The following is a 17,804-nucleotide window of genomic DNA, read 5'->3' as shown; positions in this document are numbered from 1 at the left end:
AACAGAACTTGGATGTTGCCCTTCAGCATTTAGTGTAATTGACACCGGCACAAACAGTCTTTCTAACAGTCAGCTGTACTGAGGAAAACTGCAAAGCACGCCTCAAGGAAATAGCTCACATTAAAGTGAGAAATCACAGGTGATATTTCAGAGCGAGCAAGCTCAATGACTCCTCCCAAAGAGCCTTAAGGGTGTATGAAGCTGTACGACTCCTTCAAACTTGTCCACAGTAGAGCGCTTATTTTGGATTGCGGGTATAAAGGCAGGTTTCCAAACCAAGCTGTGATACCCACCGTGTCTAATAATGCTTTCTAGTACAACAGGATAAAAAAAGGCAATGTGTACTTCCTCCAACTCCAAAACTCTTTATCTACGTAAGAAGTTTATTTGTGCTATAGCCTAGAGCAGACCGTGTTAACTTGGACGATGCAGTTTGGTGGTTTTTCAGTTCGCACTCCCACGACACATACGGGAGGGGACATATAGAAGTATTTTCAATGAGAATAAAACAGTAAATCCATTCTCTGATCGATTTATGTTGTGTTTTTACAAACCGTGCTCACCTCACAGAAGCCACCACTTCTTATTTGGTCAAGCTTAAAGCTCACGTTGCAAGTTCTGATTTGCACAGTGTGAAAAAAGATACTTTTATTGTGGGTATTCACAATGTTCTCCAGCTGCATAAAAGGATGTGCTGTGAGAGCAGATCTGTTGCTCAGGTAGCATGATGAGTTGACTAGAATCATCATCAGGACAAACCTACTCTTCAACATGGTGAGATAATTACTTATTTACTTAAAAAGAAACACTGCATCTTTTATATATTATCTGTGGGTATAAGCCAGCATCTCTGGCTTAAAATATCTGTAAATAACTCACAATGGAGGCACCAGGTTTTCCATCTCTTATTAAGCTAATGGAAAAACAAATCTGAATTAGAAATAATAATTCATACATCACTGTTTTTCCTTATAACATACTTATTAATATTTTATTACCGGTAATAATTTTCTATCAGAAATCAAGTATGAACCTCCTTAAACCAGAGATTTTTACAAGCTTCGTCCTTTTTATGTTATTAAATAACTGATAGTTTTGGTCCAAACCTTGGACATCTGTACCCGTTTTGCCATACTAAATGCATTAGCATTTGAGACTATGCCATTAAATTCACATATATCAATTTCACCTTTCACCTCCTTTTTTTATTTTTCTAAATGTGTGATTATTCCATGTCATGCCTCAACCAACAAGTATGCACAGCTTTGTCCCTTATACCAGTTAGTGAAGTTTTGCATGGATTCCGAACACTGAGTGTTATCCATTCATCACCCGTTTCATTGACAAGACTTCCATTACTTTGTTTCCCTGCATTTCCCCCATCCCCATCTCCTCAATCTAATGGCTTCCGCAGAATGTCTTAATGTATCAGCCAATAAGGCTGCCAGTGTGCAGCAACACACAACCTCCGGTCATTATTGTCACGACCTGTGTTAGATTTGTATTGTTGATTGTCATTTATGCTTAGAAATATTTACTCATATATGCTTAGAAGTGTATATAATCATTGGTGGATTGAAAGGATGTTTCATCCTAAAGTAACAGCTCTGTGTAGCATGAAGGGGGAGTGCGTTCACTCCCTCTACAGAGTGTTCCGGCATAGATTACACACCTCCTAGGAAAGGCCGTATCTTCTCTTGCTGATATATGGTATAGCAAACACACGTATATCTGTTTAAGTATAAGAGCCTTTTGTTCAGATGGACCGCTAGACTCCTGGCACCAGCTTTGGGGAGTCTTCACAGGGTCACATCTGGACCTCACACACACACACACACACACACACACACACACACACACACACACACAGTATTCTTTGTTCACATGTATACCTATGTAAGATGTCATATGTTAATGACCCTATGCATATTCATGTAACCACAATAAAAGGAGTGCTATGGGGAGCCTGGCTGAGAGTCTGATGGAGGCTAGGTGGTGGGACGACACTTGGCTCCAGCCAGATTTCCCTCATGCATGAGTAAACCAGCCTGCTTGTGTCTTGCTTTGCAGTGTAATTATATTGTCTTCAACATTCCAGCGGATAGGTACAAGCTACAAACCTATCAACCTGATTGTCTATTTATTGCATTTACCAGCAGAGCTGTACTAAAGCATTTTTTAACAAAAATAATTACTTTCAGCAGTTAAGTAAGAGCAGTTAAAGCAAGTGGTTTCTGCAGGTGGCAAGGCATAGAGACAAAAAACTGATGAACCAACTGAGACTTGACCCAACTAAAAGCAGAGCAACATCCCAGGAATGAAACATTGCCAGAGAACTAAATAATCAGAGTAGCAGTAGAGTAGATTATGAAAGGGATACGTTCAAAGTATTAAGAAAAATGTAATTTCATTTTAAAAAATCAGTGTGCGATATTTAAAAAAAAGACGTTCACTTACTTGCAGAGGGTGTTTCGGCATGAACAGGTGGTGTAGAAGGGATGAAAGAGGGGAAGAAGAAGGATCGCAGAGATCGTTCAGTGTGGAGGGGTGAGCGCTGTGTGGGCAGGTTCTCACAGCTGCCCACACTGCTGTGGATCTTAAGGTTCAAGGGCTTGGTCTTCTTCTTGGCTCTGGTGGACAACAGACAAGAGAAAAATATAAAATTGAGACATTAGAGGTGAGTGCAGCAAAACTAAACAAGAAACCAACATGTTCAAATGATATTTACTATAATTAAACAGTCTGGACTATTTGTTTTTGCAAAGACGCACAACTTCAAAGCTGGACAGGAAGGCTGCACAGTTTTTGGGGTATAGCTATTCCTGTAGTCACAACCAAGGTACAAACACTGCAGTCACCATCACATAGAAGAGAAAACAGAATTCTACACCAGAATAGTTCACATATGGAGAACATAATACAGTTTAGTGGCAAGAAATATTGCATATTAAGTAAGGGAAATGAAATGTACCTATCAGTCACCATCATTATTATTCTCACACCTATATATAATGTACACCCTACACCTGAACGTAACAAGAATGCAGGTGGACAAGTACAAATAAGGCATATATATTAGTTTACATTGCATATTGTGTATTATGCATTAGAGTAATATCAATAATGTACTTATAACACCGAATAACAAACACTTAGAACTTCACTGTATGTTCATTGTACTCCAGAATTTGGAGAATATTTTTTCTCCGCATCACAAATCTGCTAACTTAACAGAACTCAGTGCAAAGTACCAAATATATGTATTTTCTGCACAATCACATAAACAAACAAAGAGGTGCGACAACATCTTGAGCCACAGCAAGTATGGTGTACCGAAATACCAGATCAGCAACATTAAGGGCTCTAGTATTAATGATAAAGTCAGGAAAGCTGGGAGTCATTTTCATAGCATGATAGCACAGCCATCGCTGTCATGCTAGAAGAAAACACACTGCTGCCGGGGTCAGAAAAGCAAGTAGGATCGAGGAACAGAAGATTAAACAAGACACTAATAAGAAAAAGAAAAACAGCTTTTTTTACTGCGATTTTATTCCAAAGTTTGGCTCCGACTCAACCATTTGTGGATGTTGGAAAACCCTATGGTACTGCTTTTTAAAGTTGCACACCTCCATATGGACACTTGCCACGTAAGTATGTAAGTGTGTTCAAACTGATGTGAAGTATCTTCATGCAATGCAATAAAAGTTACCATCTTGGCTATAGCAGAAGGGGTGGGAAGAACCGATAAATATAGGTTACAGATAGAAACCTGTAAGGTGCTTGAAAGACATCCTTTTTTAATTGACTAGTATTGAGTATCAAGTCAAAGTGAAAATCACCAAAATTTTCCCATGATCACTTCTGTTTGCCAGCCTGCTTCCACTGTGGAAGCTTGTCATTTCAGAGCTGAGGTCTGAATAATTACGCTTGTAGAGCAATTTGTCTTTGTCAGCTGTCAATATGATTTTTTTTCTAACAAAACTTTTGTGTATTTCAATAAGGTATTCCTTGTAAGTACACAATTCCCTGAAATATGAAAGACAGACAGCTGTGAACTGAGTAAACTAAGAGACAAGCTACACAGTTTGGGCTAATTACAAGAAAAGTGTGTAATTTAACTAAAAATATCTCAAGTGACTTGCAAAACAGACTTTTCTAGCTACTGGTATATCTGGGTTCTAAAGTGGAGCCACTGGAAAGTCTGGAGCCATTGCTCATATTAAAGCATGGTTCACGGTTAACCTGCACTAGAACTTCAAACGATCACATTAGCCTCTTATCTAATGTACTCAGTCAGGCTGATAAAATGAACCATTATTCCTACAGGATCCTAAATACACTAACTTATGTTATTATTGCAGCTCAGGAGAACACGAGGTGACTTTGTGGGGATAATTGGAAATAAAAGTCGTCCTTCATTAGAGAAAATAATCCACAGACTGTTAATTCCCTGTAAATTAGAAATGCAAACATTCGCTGTGATAGACGTTATCAGCCATATTTTCTCATTTTAATTTCTCTACTTTTTTTGATGTGAGGCTAAATTTACTCAGGCTATGGAAAAGATTTTGCCCGTTTTGCAAGAATGTACTGTACTGTGCAAATGTCTTTACATTTTTGTTCAGTGAGCCAGGAATTCTTGTACTTTCTCCAAATGGTATTGAGCAATAGTTGTGAAACTATTTGTGAAAGTCTTTCATAGTTTTTCTTTGGGCACTGGCTACTTTTTCCACCTAAACTCTTAGACAAGTCTGTTTACCTGACCATTTTTAGAGACACGTGTTTGGAGTTTATTTAGTTTGCTTGTTTGTTAATGCTGACCTATGAATCATTCATGTGTCATAACAGAACAGACAACTTAACAGAAAACCAATTTTATATTGTATATTTGTCACAGAAATAGCAGAAATACACGTTTTAACGATGGTAGAAAAGTCTTTTTAAAAGTACAAAGTGGATGAAGCAAAACAACAAAGAAAATCCAACTCCAAATGGCAGGCAGTCACAAAGGAAGCATTCAGACAAAGACCAAAAGACTAGAGCAAGTCTATAAACACACACTTGAACAGACTGAGGGCTAATCGGAGGAATGAGACACAGCAGGGGAAATGAAGCACAGGTGAAACTAATTAAGCCAATGACAGGAAATAAAATTAAATGCAAGACCCAGAAGATACATGATTACCAAAACAATACAGGAAAATAATAACTGGAAGACTGGACACAGGAGAACTTGACACAGTAGGAAAAGGGGGGGGGGGATCCAAAAACCCTGACAAAAGAACTGAGAGGTAAATCAGGCCCTTTAAGCTTCTGATCTTTCTGAGTTAGCTTTGATATTTTGATACTTCCAAACCATCAACATGTCTGTTAGACCTCATTCTTAAAAGACTGCTCAAAGAAGTCATGCTATTAATAATTATTTGATCTTAGGTATGATCAAACCATATGTCTTTGAGGTGGTGGTAATTAAACCATTACTTAGAAACCATCACTTGACCCAACTGTCTTAGCCAATTATTGACCAATCATCACATTTTTTTAATTTCTGAAAGAGTAGTAGTAAAACAGCTAACAAGTCATCTTCATACGAATGTTTTATTTCCATCATCACATCATAGAAACAGTAAATATAAAGCAAAATGAAGAATTTTGCACAGACTTTCAATATTTGGGATTACTATACAGCAGCTTTAGAATTTCTTGGTCTACTTTATTTGTTTAGTCATATTATATAAAAAAGTCATTATACTACATATTCCATTTACCTTAATATAACAGCTGCCTTTAGGCAACTGTTGTGATTCCATGCTATATAAATGAAACTGAACTTAATTTAAGTGAACTGAAATGCAAATGTTTGTTACTGAATTAGTCAAATTTCTTCATAGTTCATCTCATATTATGAAAGAACGAGAACTTTTCACTTTCATATGAACAACCTCATTGGTGTACAGTAAAGCAAGCCATATGTTAATGCCAGGTACCTGCTAACATAAGAAGGCAGAGTAACACCCCCACCCCCTGGGACCCCACTGTGCCCCCTCCAAAAGGAGTGCACAATGTCCCCTCGTTGCTAATTTTGGAGTAATAATTACTGCTCCAGTTTCAATTACTCTTTTTCCTGTTTTTCCCCCCAATCTGTAATTTAAATATTGTCTAGTAGACATTCTTATATTTGTAGGTGGGTCAAAAAAAAAAAATAGCAGAAAATTAGAAAAAGACAAAAATGATTCTGAAAATGCCAACACTGGCATGTAGGTGTGTTTGGGAAACCACTCTTGTTATAATTAAAGCCAGCAGAAGCAGAGACATCTTTGGTGCTACTATTCTTTTAAGTACTGAGTCTAACTAGTGAGAGTTTTTTAATAAGCACCATTAAAAGAATGCCATATTAGCTATTAGCAGTTCCTGACTGCAAAGTACTCACTGCTGTACAAACAACAATCCCTGGATTACTTTAACAATGTGACAAGTGCCAGGCAGGTTCAACAAAGACTTTTTCCCCCTAAAATTCTTAAGCCGATTTATCGGTCACAATGAAGTTTGGAGATAATGATATCCAAAGGAAGAGGAAATAACACCAAATGGCATGAATATGAGATTTATGTTTGTGTGTCAGGGCTTAAGAACTGTGGGTTAAAGACTGCACCAGTCCTTCTCTATGTAGATGTAATTTACTTTAATTTGCTGCCAATACTCTTAATCCCCTTGATGCTATGTACCACAGTTCTCTTCAATGTATCACTGAGGACAGTTTCAGCACCCTTCATTGTATTCTCCATGCAACAAGAACTGTCTTTTTTTAATTTACTAGGCTATTTTAAATAAACTGTCATGTTATTCATCATCCACCCTGTATGGGTTGCAGAATATACAAAAATGCATTATCTTTAATGGCCAATTTATTACAAAAAAAAAAAAAAAACAAGGGAAACTGCAGTCTGCTGTTATGCATCTCATAGGATGAAGTGTTAGTTTAAAAACGTATTACTCCAGGGCAATTTCAGCTTCTGTTGGTTGATGTTTTATATAATAAATCTCCCTGCTTTTTGTAACTGTTTTTACTCTAGTATCCATCCATTCATTCATCCAAAGAACAAGGGAAATATGTGATTCTTTATATCCTCAAGTAATGTTAATCCTGTTTTAGAACTGCAGAACTTGAGCTGACGTAAATGAAACAGTCATGTAAAAATAAACAACTAATCTCCATCCATATAAATCCCTGCAGAAACATAAATAACCACACTGTAACCGGACATATCCTCAGGAATTTTACTTTAGCGACATTGGATTCACAATTGTAAAAATTTGATGTAAGACTGAAATTTAGGATTTTAAGTGACACCGAGACTGAAGTTGCAGACTGATGAGCAAACGCAACCAACAAAAACAAAACAAAAGAGTTGCACTTGCACATAGAAGACAATGAATTTTAAGTGTCCAAACAAACACAGACCACAAGGAGACAGGTGAGAAAAGGAGACATGAGGAGAGTCTATCTGTGAAAAACTGACTTGTAAAAGTAGTAAAATGAATGCTGAGTTCTGACTTATCATGGAAAGTGTTAAATCCCACAGGAATATTTCCTCCCATGTCAGTCTCCCACTCCCTACACTGAGTCATGCAATTAGACCTGTAAACCAGCCCGGCACTTCACTCCCATCTCCTGCAATAAGGAAGCAGCCTGCAGGTTATCACTTCTTCGTCACAGAGCTTTTGTCAGCTATTCCGATTAGCCCACTTTATGAAATTTGAATCTAAATTAAACCATTCATCTCCCTGCATGCATGCCTTTATCCTCTCCCCGAAGATGTAGATGTTCAGTGAGGGAAAAGTAAAAATGAATGTGAAGAGTAGGGAGAGGATTCCCAATTTTCATTTTGAAAACGTTTGTCAGTGAAGGGAGGCGGGCGAGAAGGAGGGGGAGGAATTTAACTCTACGGTGGTTAATGCATCTATTCAGATGCCTCACATATGAAAAGTTCAAGAAAGGAGAAACTTAAAGAAAGAATACACAAAACAGAGAAGAAGGAGGAGGTGGGTTACTTGTCAACTGTCAAGAGAAATCAGCCACAGTGTGAATAGTTGAGATGTCTTTTGATCTTCTCGACAATTGTACATAGTGACGCATAACTCACAGATGGAAATCACTGCGTGTTTGTGTCACATTTCAGGTAGCATTTCTGAGTCTCTTAATCCTCCTAGATGCTCTGTACTGACAAAACAGGAATGCCAAAGCTTTTTTTTTCCAAGTACCATTCAGTCAATTCGCCTAAAATATTGTAGTGAATAAGTTATCGTCTGTGTCATGTTTATTACCTGCTAATTTCTTATTCACACACTTTTTTCCAGTTACATCCTGTTATTATCCATCCCTGGGATCATTAAAAGGTCATTTGCATGTGTTTTGAAGTGAGTGAAAGCGCAATCGTAAGCTTCCCTAACATATTAATAAAGACATCACAAATTATGATACTGAAATTGTACGCAATGGGTTTTTTTTTTGCTTATACTATGCATGGAATGGACTTTGTCATCATATCTATAAAGGGAGTTAAAGTAATCAAGTAACATTTGGAGTACACAGAGTAAAAAAGAAAGTAAATTCATCAGTACAACATATCCAATGTACTTTGGCCATACTTTAACTTTTTGTTTTTATGAAATTCACTTTAAATTTCCCTGATTGCTTACACGTTTTAGAAATGTGATTTGCTCTTCATAATATGAAAGCTATGGAAAAAAAAATCTGACATTCATGCACACGCATTCATCCACCCACACCCTCCACAGTCCCTTTCCCCACACTTGCAGAGATGCTAATTACAGTGACACCTTTAAGCAAAAGTTCCATTTGATCAAGGACAGAGGTGAGAGCAGGAGAGCAGTGATCCATCAAATGGCACGTTTCCTTTATATTCTGACATATCAAGAGGGCTTTAAAAATGCAGAATATTGCAGAGCTATCTGCCTAACTAGCTAGCAGTTGTTCACTATACAAATTATATATCTAAGTGATGCTGTGATCCTGCAATTCATTTGAGCTCTATCTAATTAACACTTGTGTCCATCTAGAGGGGTAATTTACTTGCAGGGTTCCATCTGCATACCTACACTTTATTCATCAGAAATATGCAAGGGAGCTCTGCCGAGACTCATACGACACCCTGTTGCTTTTTATGCAAATGGAGCTGTGGAATAATATCTGTGGCAACCACTGCTCTTTGCTGCTTTAATAAAGTTGGTGGAAAATGAAATAAAGGTGGCTAGAATAATGATTGCAACAGAGAATTACTGTGAGCCCTTAGAGTCATCCTAAGAAGGCTGTATTGTTTTCAGACGTCTGCAGAGTCAGGCTTGTGGAATAAAAGCAGGCAGTCTGGCATGATATTTTTTAAAAGAAATGTTGCAAAGCCAATGTCCAAACTTAGCAGAACAAAGATTTACAGTTATTATACAACAAAGTGTGACGTAGGAAACATTCTATTATAATAATGCATTTTGAAAACAGTAAAGACTTAAATTCGTGTGATTAAACACCACGTACACGAAGGATTTAAATGATCTCAACACCAAAAGAGACAAAATGATGCACAAATTTCAGTTACACTTTAAAGTATGCATGTTACTTATTTTGTATATTAGGGATTTATTTGATTTTAGAGTAAGTACAGGGGAAACAAAACAGCCTTCGTGATATTCAACACAGACTTTGTTTTGCTTTTTCGAAAGGGAGGAGGTAGGATTTCACATCAACAAGAGTTCACAAAGTTTAAGCTGTGCGAATGTAACAAACAGCTAAAAATAACTGAGATAATGAAAAAAAAAATCAAGCGGTGAAATGATCAGATGGGTGGTAAATAATATCCCCAGGTTAGCTAAACTTATGTGGAAGAGAAAACAAAAGTGAACTGCATTACTACATTATTATCCAAACTCTTGCACTGTTATTGAACATACCCTGTGTGCATACCCAAAAAGTTTTACTACAACAGTTCCAAGAGAACCGTGTTCAATTTTAATAACCCAAAATCAATGCTAGTGAGAACAAGTGGACATGTTCTTAATATACAATTAGAAAAGAACAACACTAAATGATAATTGTTTTCCAAATTCACAATATTGGTTGGTTATTAAAGCAGAAGCTGGACGTAAGACACTGATGTTACAGTAATTTAAAGTAATTTAAAGAAAACTCTCCTTAAGAACAATCTCAGCTTCAAATGTGAGGTGGCAAAACCTTCTCCCAAAGATGATCAACAACTGTGCTACCACTATTGAAGAAATCACTAGACACTCATGTGGTCTCATTTCAGACATTATTATTAAACTTAACAAATGTTAAGACAAGTCTTTCAAGGACAAAAAGAAGCTATGAGTGTGTTTGTGTGTGTGCACGGATGCGTGTAGTTGTGCATGACCACAAATTATGTTCTAGTTACCTGATAATATCTGTTGAAATGGTTGGATGATGATAGCGCACAAGTGTTTGAAATCCCTCTCTTGTTATGTCCACATTAACTGCCAGCATCTCCTGCTAAGATATGGGAGGGGGTGTCATTTCACTGTCAAAGGCCAGGGAAAGCACAGTGCTCTCAGGACAGAAAGGTCATGTGTGTGGTCTGGGTTGGAACGTGAACATGAAGCTGAAGAGACAGCAAGAAACCCAAGGTGAAAAAGGCGGAAAGAAACAAGGGGTCGTAAAAAGAGCAAGCCCGTGTGAAGGACAGAAAATGAGCAGGAGGAAGAGAGAATTCAGGAGCCAGTTGCCAAATGACAAGAGAGAAAAGCTGACAGGAAGGTGGACCGTGAGATTGTCTTCTCAGCAGCTCATCAGGAATGCATTTTGGTACACAATGACAGAGCAGATATTTTCTGGTTAAAATGTGCTATTTCTGCATGTGGTAGTATCACGTGTTACGTTCCCCTGGGGGGGGTCTAGGCGTTAAGGGGGAAGCAACAAAAGTGACCGGGTCAGAAAAAGGAGTCAGGGAGGCAAAACAGTTAAATAAAACAGTTTTATTGAAGTTATTCAACTAAAAGAGACGGACAAGCCGTTATCACCATAAAAGAAACACAAACAAAACTCAGGCGTTGGTCAAATAAAGCAAAAAGTCAAAAGGAAAGCACAGCTCACCAGCTGGAAACCACAAACACAGCTCACTAGCTGGAAACACCACAAGACACAGCTCACCAGCTGGAAACACCGCAAAAACACTCAGCTCACTAGCTGTACCCACACAAATGGCACTCTGGCCCAGAGCTCACCCTGCTCTGGGCTTAAATACCTTTAATTGCTGATGGGAGTCAGCTGTACAGGAGGGAAAGGTGGCATCACAGGTAGGAGGTAGTGGGACACGCCCACACAGGCACCTTCAGGAGGAGGCCCTGCTAGGGCCGTAACACACGAAAGCATGATATTAAATGTTGCTTATTTTTCCTTATACAAGCTTATCTGCTGCCTTACCAGTTAAACAAAAGTTTGTCTGCATTAATAATCTAACATCTCTGTAAGCATAACAGATGGTCATGGCATGATGCTTCTTTCTTCTTTCTGCTGGTTCTTTTAGGGATCACCACAGTGGATCATTTGTCTCCATCTCACCCTATTCATGCATCTTCCTCAGTCACACCAACCCTCCTTCACTACATCCATAAATCTTCTCTGTGGTCCACCTCATTTCCTCCAGCGTGGTAGCTTCATATTCAGCATCCATTGATGAATATATGAACTATCCTTCCTCTACACATGTCCAGACTATATCAGCCTTGCCTCTCTAAGTTTGCCTCCAGACTGTTGTCCATATAGTTGTTTCAAAGTGGCTCGCTGTTCCTTTTTCTAAGCTAGGGGCAGGATATTTTCCCTAAACCTGGCATCTTTCATTCCATTTAATTTCTGCAATCTTCAATCCCTTTCTTTTAACATTACTAGTACTCTATAACATCCATTTTTCAAGGCCAAGTCTTAGCAGTGTCATCCTGTCTCTATAACAATAGAAAAAAGCCTCTCGATCTTACTGTAACACTCATTGTTGCTCTTTGTAGGATGCACTAAAATACAGTTCCAACTAATGGAACAGAAGACCAAGCATAAAAATACAGGAAGGAGAAGAAGAGACAAAGAACATAGGTGATCACAGTGGACAAAGTTTTTCAATAAGATGAAACTGAGAGACTTTCAGTTTTCTAGTTGTGAAGTTATTTTTTTTTTCTCAAAACAGCTACGTGGCAATAGTACGTGATGTACAAATTATTTAAATCTTCAATTTAGCATTACTTTTTCAACCATCGCTTGTCTGACACCTGGAAATAATTTGCTGCTTCAAGAGACATTTTGTGGTTCTACAAAAGAGCCTATATTGAACAGATAGAACAGCTCAGAATGACAAAAACCAAATAGTAATTCTCATGTGCTGAAAGTTTCAAGATTCAATTCTAATTAAATATTCCTGGCGCTCAACTTTTGGATGTTTTCCACTAATGGCCTGGATTCAAAAACTGTCCTCCTGTCTTTTGTACATCCAAATTCTCTCTAAGTGTGTCTCATTTGCCACCAAATTGTTTGGGATAAATAGGAATTAAATGCAACTTTATTCTCTGGAGCTGTAAGATGTAAACAGGTGTACAAGCTGTCCTCAAAAAGTAATCACAGTTTTATATTGCTGGAATATTTCCTGTCTGATTTGCAAGCACGTCTTTGATTTGCACACAACAGAAATTACAACACTTTCTGTGTATCCTGCATTTTCACAACTCAAAGAAACTGCAATCTTATGTAATTAGAATTGTCCATAGCACTGTTGTAGTATGTCATATTTCCCTGAGGTAATATATTTAAAAAGAACTGCATACATGTCTATTAGCCATTATGCAGATGACAATCAGCTATAATTATCTATGCAGCCGGATGAAACAAATGAGTTGTTTGAACTTAAAGCCTTAAAACCCTTAAGTTGGATTTGGCTATGAAAACCTCAGAAACAAATTGACTAGACCTACAAGAATCTTTGAGTAATTTTAGTGTACACTATCATTAAAATCACACATTCTCCTCATGCAGGTGAAAGCCTGCCTTCTTTCACCTAGTCTAGTTTTAAAAACTCTAAGGTGATGGCAATAAAGACTAGGAGGAGTTCTTATTTTTGTCTTCATTGTCTCCCTATTAAATTCCTAATCCTTCACATGTAAAGCCTTAAACAATCATGCCCTATCATATCTTAAAGACCTCATAGTGCCTTTCATCATATGTTAGAAGTACAATAGGAGGCAGAGCCTTCAGCATAGACACCTTTAAACTTTAGCTTAAAATATGCATTTCTTTTTATAGCTAGGTCTGGCTCTGAAATATAATTTTAATGCTATGGACTTGTGATGCACTGATCACCTCTCTTTCAATCTTCTCCCTTTCCCCCTCACTTATATGCCAATCGGTTCTCACTTTGTCTTTTCTTAAAAGGGAGGGTTTTTTCCTATTGTCCATGTAGTAAGCAAATTTTGGGTTTCTGTTTAAAATATAGTAAGGAGCTTTTCTGTGAATTGGCACATAAAAAGTTGATCTGAACAAATTTTTAGAATTCAAATGCACAGAATGACTGATTGAAAAATAACATCAGTAAATAATTTTATGATTAATAACATTTTTCATTAATGCAATACAATTAGATAACTTTGTTGTTAGCAGTTTATGAAGCCTTTTAAAGTATACTCATTTTCATGTCAGTGGTGGCAGAGCAGCCGGGCAGTATCTCTCATTGCACTGTGCTTCCTGAGATGTAATGGAAGAAATATAGACATAATTTCCTCGCAGAACTTCAGAGTTTAATTCTGTTAATGATTACTATAACAGTTTCACCTCATTTTTCATCTTGGGAGAACAGTCTTGACATATTTTTCATTGCTCACACATTCAGAAAACTTACAGTCAACTGCTTTATTTCATCTAACTTGGGTCTGAACTTTAAATAACTTTAATAAAGTGTAAATGTTTTGTTTTTTTAATATAGTGAAAACTACTGACATGACACCTACAAAAAGGCAAAACTTTTCCGTGAGAAGTCAGGACAGTGTTCTGTTCTCCTCCTCATTACCTGCTCGCCAACAGGGCTGTGTGTGTAAGCATGCTGTGTATATTTATTTCAGCTTTGAATTTAATCAGAATTTATTTTCTTAATTCAGACAAAATGAAACCATAGATCAAACTCTAAACTTTGTGATACAGGTATGAAAGAAACAGTGCAAGATGCACGACAGCTGGACGACAGCTGGACAACAGCTGTGCAGGTTAAGTGGTATTTCTGAAAAACAGAGAGCTGTAAAGGGCAGCAACACTAAAAAGTAAGAGGGGTCAAGGGCAATGTGGGACCTGCAGCAGATATTATCAGTTTCGTCTTTAACATCAGAGAGCAAAACTGATATGAAAGCCTTCACTTGATGGTTAGAATGATAAATGATGGTAATAACTTCCTTTATGGTTGTTGGGCACTAAAGCAGTCATACTCTGCTATTTAATAAATCAGAAAGCAGCTGTCAATTCACCCTGCACTAGTTGCTTTGTCTCTGTCAGAGTGATGTTTGACATAATTTCCGCACAACAAACTTAGTATTAGATCTTCCCATATAACAGATTGAAATGAGACTTTAATGATCATGTCAGGAAACTTCATGTAATGAAAGGAAAAGCGAAACAAGATTCCCACAAAATTAACTAAATGCCTTGAGCACAGCGCAACTGCAATAAATCTTTCCTTTGTTACAAAGAGGTAATTTCTCACATATGATTTTTCCTCATCTTAGAAAAGAATTACTTTTAAGGATAACTTCTAATCGCCTACTTCAATCCTGTTATCCGCCCCAACAAGCTCCCACACGTTCACAAATCGCCACAGAAAAACTATCAGCCTAAATAAATCCATTTTCCACAAGCAACGGTGGCATTTAGGCTCACCTCCACTCCTAAACACTCATATAAATTCATAATCATGACTCCAATTTCTGGCCGCTGGGCGAGGCTGGGGTGAGCACTCATTATTGCCAATAGACGTGCGAATGGATGGAAGGGATGGGTGGGGGCGTCTAGCTTTTAACAGCTTGGTGGTGACATCCCCTCTCACCTGAATTATCATTAATGGCCAAGGGGCCAAAGACCTGATTAACATGGATGAGGTTTTGTCCACAGAGAAAAGCATCTTCACCCTTATTCCACACACATACATATTTTATTTCACAGCAGTGACATATATATAGCCTTGTGGAGTACACTTGACACCACAGTGAACGTCACTCGCCGGAGAAAATGCAGGGCCAATAATCCTCCGGGGTCAGAGGTAATTGGCTATTGCTGTGTTCTGGATTTCTTATTGGATCACGTGGAGACCAGCTGCATTGATTCGATCTGAGCTTAAGTTTCAGGGAACACTCCAAAATGTATTCTTAAAGTAAAAGCAATAAAATTGTCTTCATTGTAACAGATCGACCCATGAAACAAAGCAGTAACAGGGGATAATTTCACTTCAATTACCAAAGCAGTAAGGTTTCTGCCTTAATTGTGAGGTGCTGTACTTTTTGTACCACTGGAGTTGCTGCTGCAGTAAGAGTGTTGTGGTTTAACATGTGAGCAGACAAATCCAAAATTCCTAACAGACCATATAATTACATCATAGCTACATACCATACACTTTTGTTCCTGATTGGTTGTCTAATCCCATATTGGACAGTTCAAGCACAGTTCTAGTCAGTGGTATAACCTCCATTTCAGATCAGTGCACAAGATGTATTAAACTACAGGTAACCATAAAAAGTGGCACTTCTGCCTCAATCTGTATTACCAGATTAGCCTGGTTCCAGACCTCTGAACCATCACCCACATTTACGGTTCGTGTAGCAGCTCTGATGTTGTGCCCAATGACGGCTCTTTCATTCGGAGAATCAGCTGACCAGTCACAGCTTAGCAGGCAAAAATTGCGAATGGAAGTGTCACTTTGCTGGGTAGCAAGCAAGAGATTAACAAAGCAATATAAATTGGCTTTGTTAATCCAACTTCCAGGTATACCAACTCTGGAAACTTAGTTGATTTCGTTTTTTAATGACTGAACTCATGGAGTGTTCCTATTTAATTGACAATGGTTTATATGAACTCTCAGCATGAAAGCAGATCTGAGATTTTAGATTTGTTGTCATTGTATTTCAGAGAATTCAGCTGAGCAAAACTTAAATTTGGGGACGGATGCTATAAAAAAGACAAAAACAATCACTATATTAACATCAAAGTTCATGCACTGGCACGTTCCAGCTGTTTTAATGGTAAACGACAAAGGCAGGGTGCAATTTGTGGGGAGAAAAAAAGCATCAGAGACGGGAATATTTTTAAAACTTTCCTCCATCAGAACAATTCAGGAACCATAGTGGTCCTACAGATTACGATGCCTGCAAGTGGGATGAATAATGTTGCTCCTGTCATTAAAAGAATTTAGATATAAAAGTCAAGGCACTATTACCGAAAAAAGGTGAAGCAAACAAAAAGCAAGTAAAATAGCTAAGCTGGGTTAGAACAGACTAACAGAACAGCCTGATGGAGGCTACAAGCACCATGTGGGAGCACACAGAGATAGAACAGAGGGAGATATACACAAGAGGAGATACGGCAGAATGGACACAACTGGGGAACACAGCACAACACACAAAACACACATTCTGAGGAATAGAATTTGACGGACGAGACAGGGGAAGCAAAACTGAACATCGCACGCATGAAACAGACTATCAAAATAAAATGGGAAGTAACACATTCACTGAGGCCCACACTAAGACATGTCAGGATAAAAAACAGAAGGAATAAACACAGGGACCAGAACTAGAGATGACTGAATTTGACAAGACAGGGAAACCGGACAACCACGGAAACAGAGACAGAAGGTAAACAAATATGGAGACACTGATGACAGGACATGGAAATGAAACAATGGCAACAAAACACCATATCATAATCAAGCAATAAACCAAGAACTATATATATCAATAATAAAACTACATGGCTCTAAAAAATACTAAACTCAAGCAACTACATAACATAAACACTTAAATCCAAAAGAACGAAACATTACCAAAAACAAAATTCAAAATACAGGATCAGAGAGCTTGGAGCATGACAATTTCTGTAAAAGTATTTTAAATGTAATAATTTAATTTGCAAGAATATTTGACCTCTTTTAAATGTAACTAATTAATTTGTGCACTATTCTCAGTCCAGTTTGTCATTTCCTCTTAATGTGGGTACAAGGAAACACATCAATTTAAGTTTTAATGCAATTTCAACCCTTGGTTTTCCACTGCACCTTTCCATAATGTAAGCCACTTAACTTCAATATTATAAAATAATCTCAAAATCCAATAGCGCATGATGTTGGCCTGACTTCATAAATAATAAATGAATTAATAAAGAGTGTAGGTTTTCTGTCAATGAAGTTCCATTCTATGAATATCATTCTGACTTTAAATCCATTAAATTGCAACCACACCAGAGGAGATCATAATGTTTTGGCTCAGGTAATACAATTGAGGTTCACGCAGTTGTATAACCTGAGCCTGACCTGAATATCAGTTTGAAAGAAAGATTATATTTGAGCCCTCTGCAGGGGTTATTTGTTCACAGAGCTGGTGGTGCCGCAAAAGGGAGCTTAAATGTCCAACTCAGCTGCTCTGGACATTAAAAAATCCTACCAGTTTACCAGAATAGAGTCTGTGAAATGCCCAGTATAGAAGCCAGGGTAGAATATAACAGTTACGTGAGTGAGTGAGTGAGT

General features: G+C 37.8%; 1 protein-coding gene across 2 annotated transcripts in view; it reads right to left on the bottom strand.

The window, feature by feature from the left end:
• The window catches only part of ksr2 (kinase suppressor of ras 2), a 116,814-nt gene that overhangs the window by 53,958 nt on the left and 45,052 nt on the right, over positions 1 to 17,804 (bottom strand). For both annotated transcript variants that reach the window (XM_082554388.1, XM_082554389.1), the window contains one exon: positions 2,458 to 2,630. In XM_082554388.1, coding sequence (XP_082410514.1) covers positions 2,458 to 2,630 — 173 coding nt within the window. The remainder of the gene's footprint in view (positions 1 to 2,457; positions 2,631 to 17,804) is intronic.

The sequence above is a fragment of the Aulonocara stuartgranti genome (assembly GCF_965226115.1).
Source record: "Aulonocara stuartgranti genome assembly, chromosome: 12".
NCBI lineage: Eukaryota > Metazoa > Chordata > Actinopteri > Cichliformes > Cichlidae > Aulonocara > Aulonocara stuartgranti.
The sequence above is the reverse complement of the archived record's forward strand: the minus strand, read 5'-3'. Positions and strand labels throughout refer to the sequence as shown.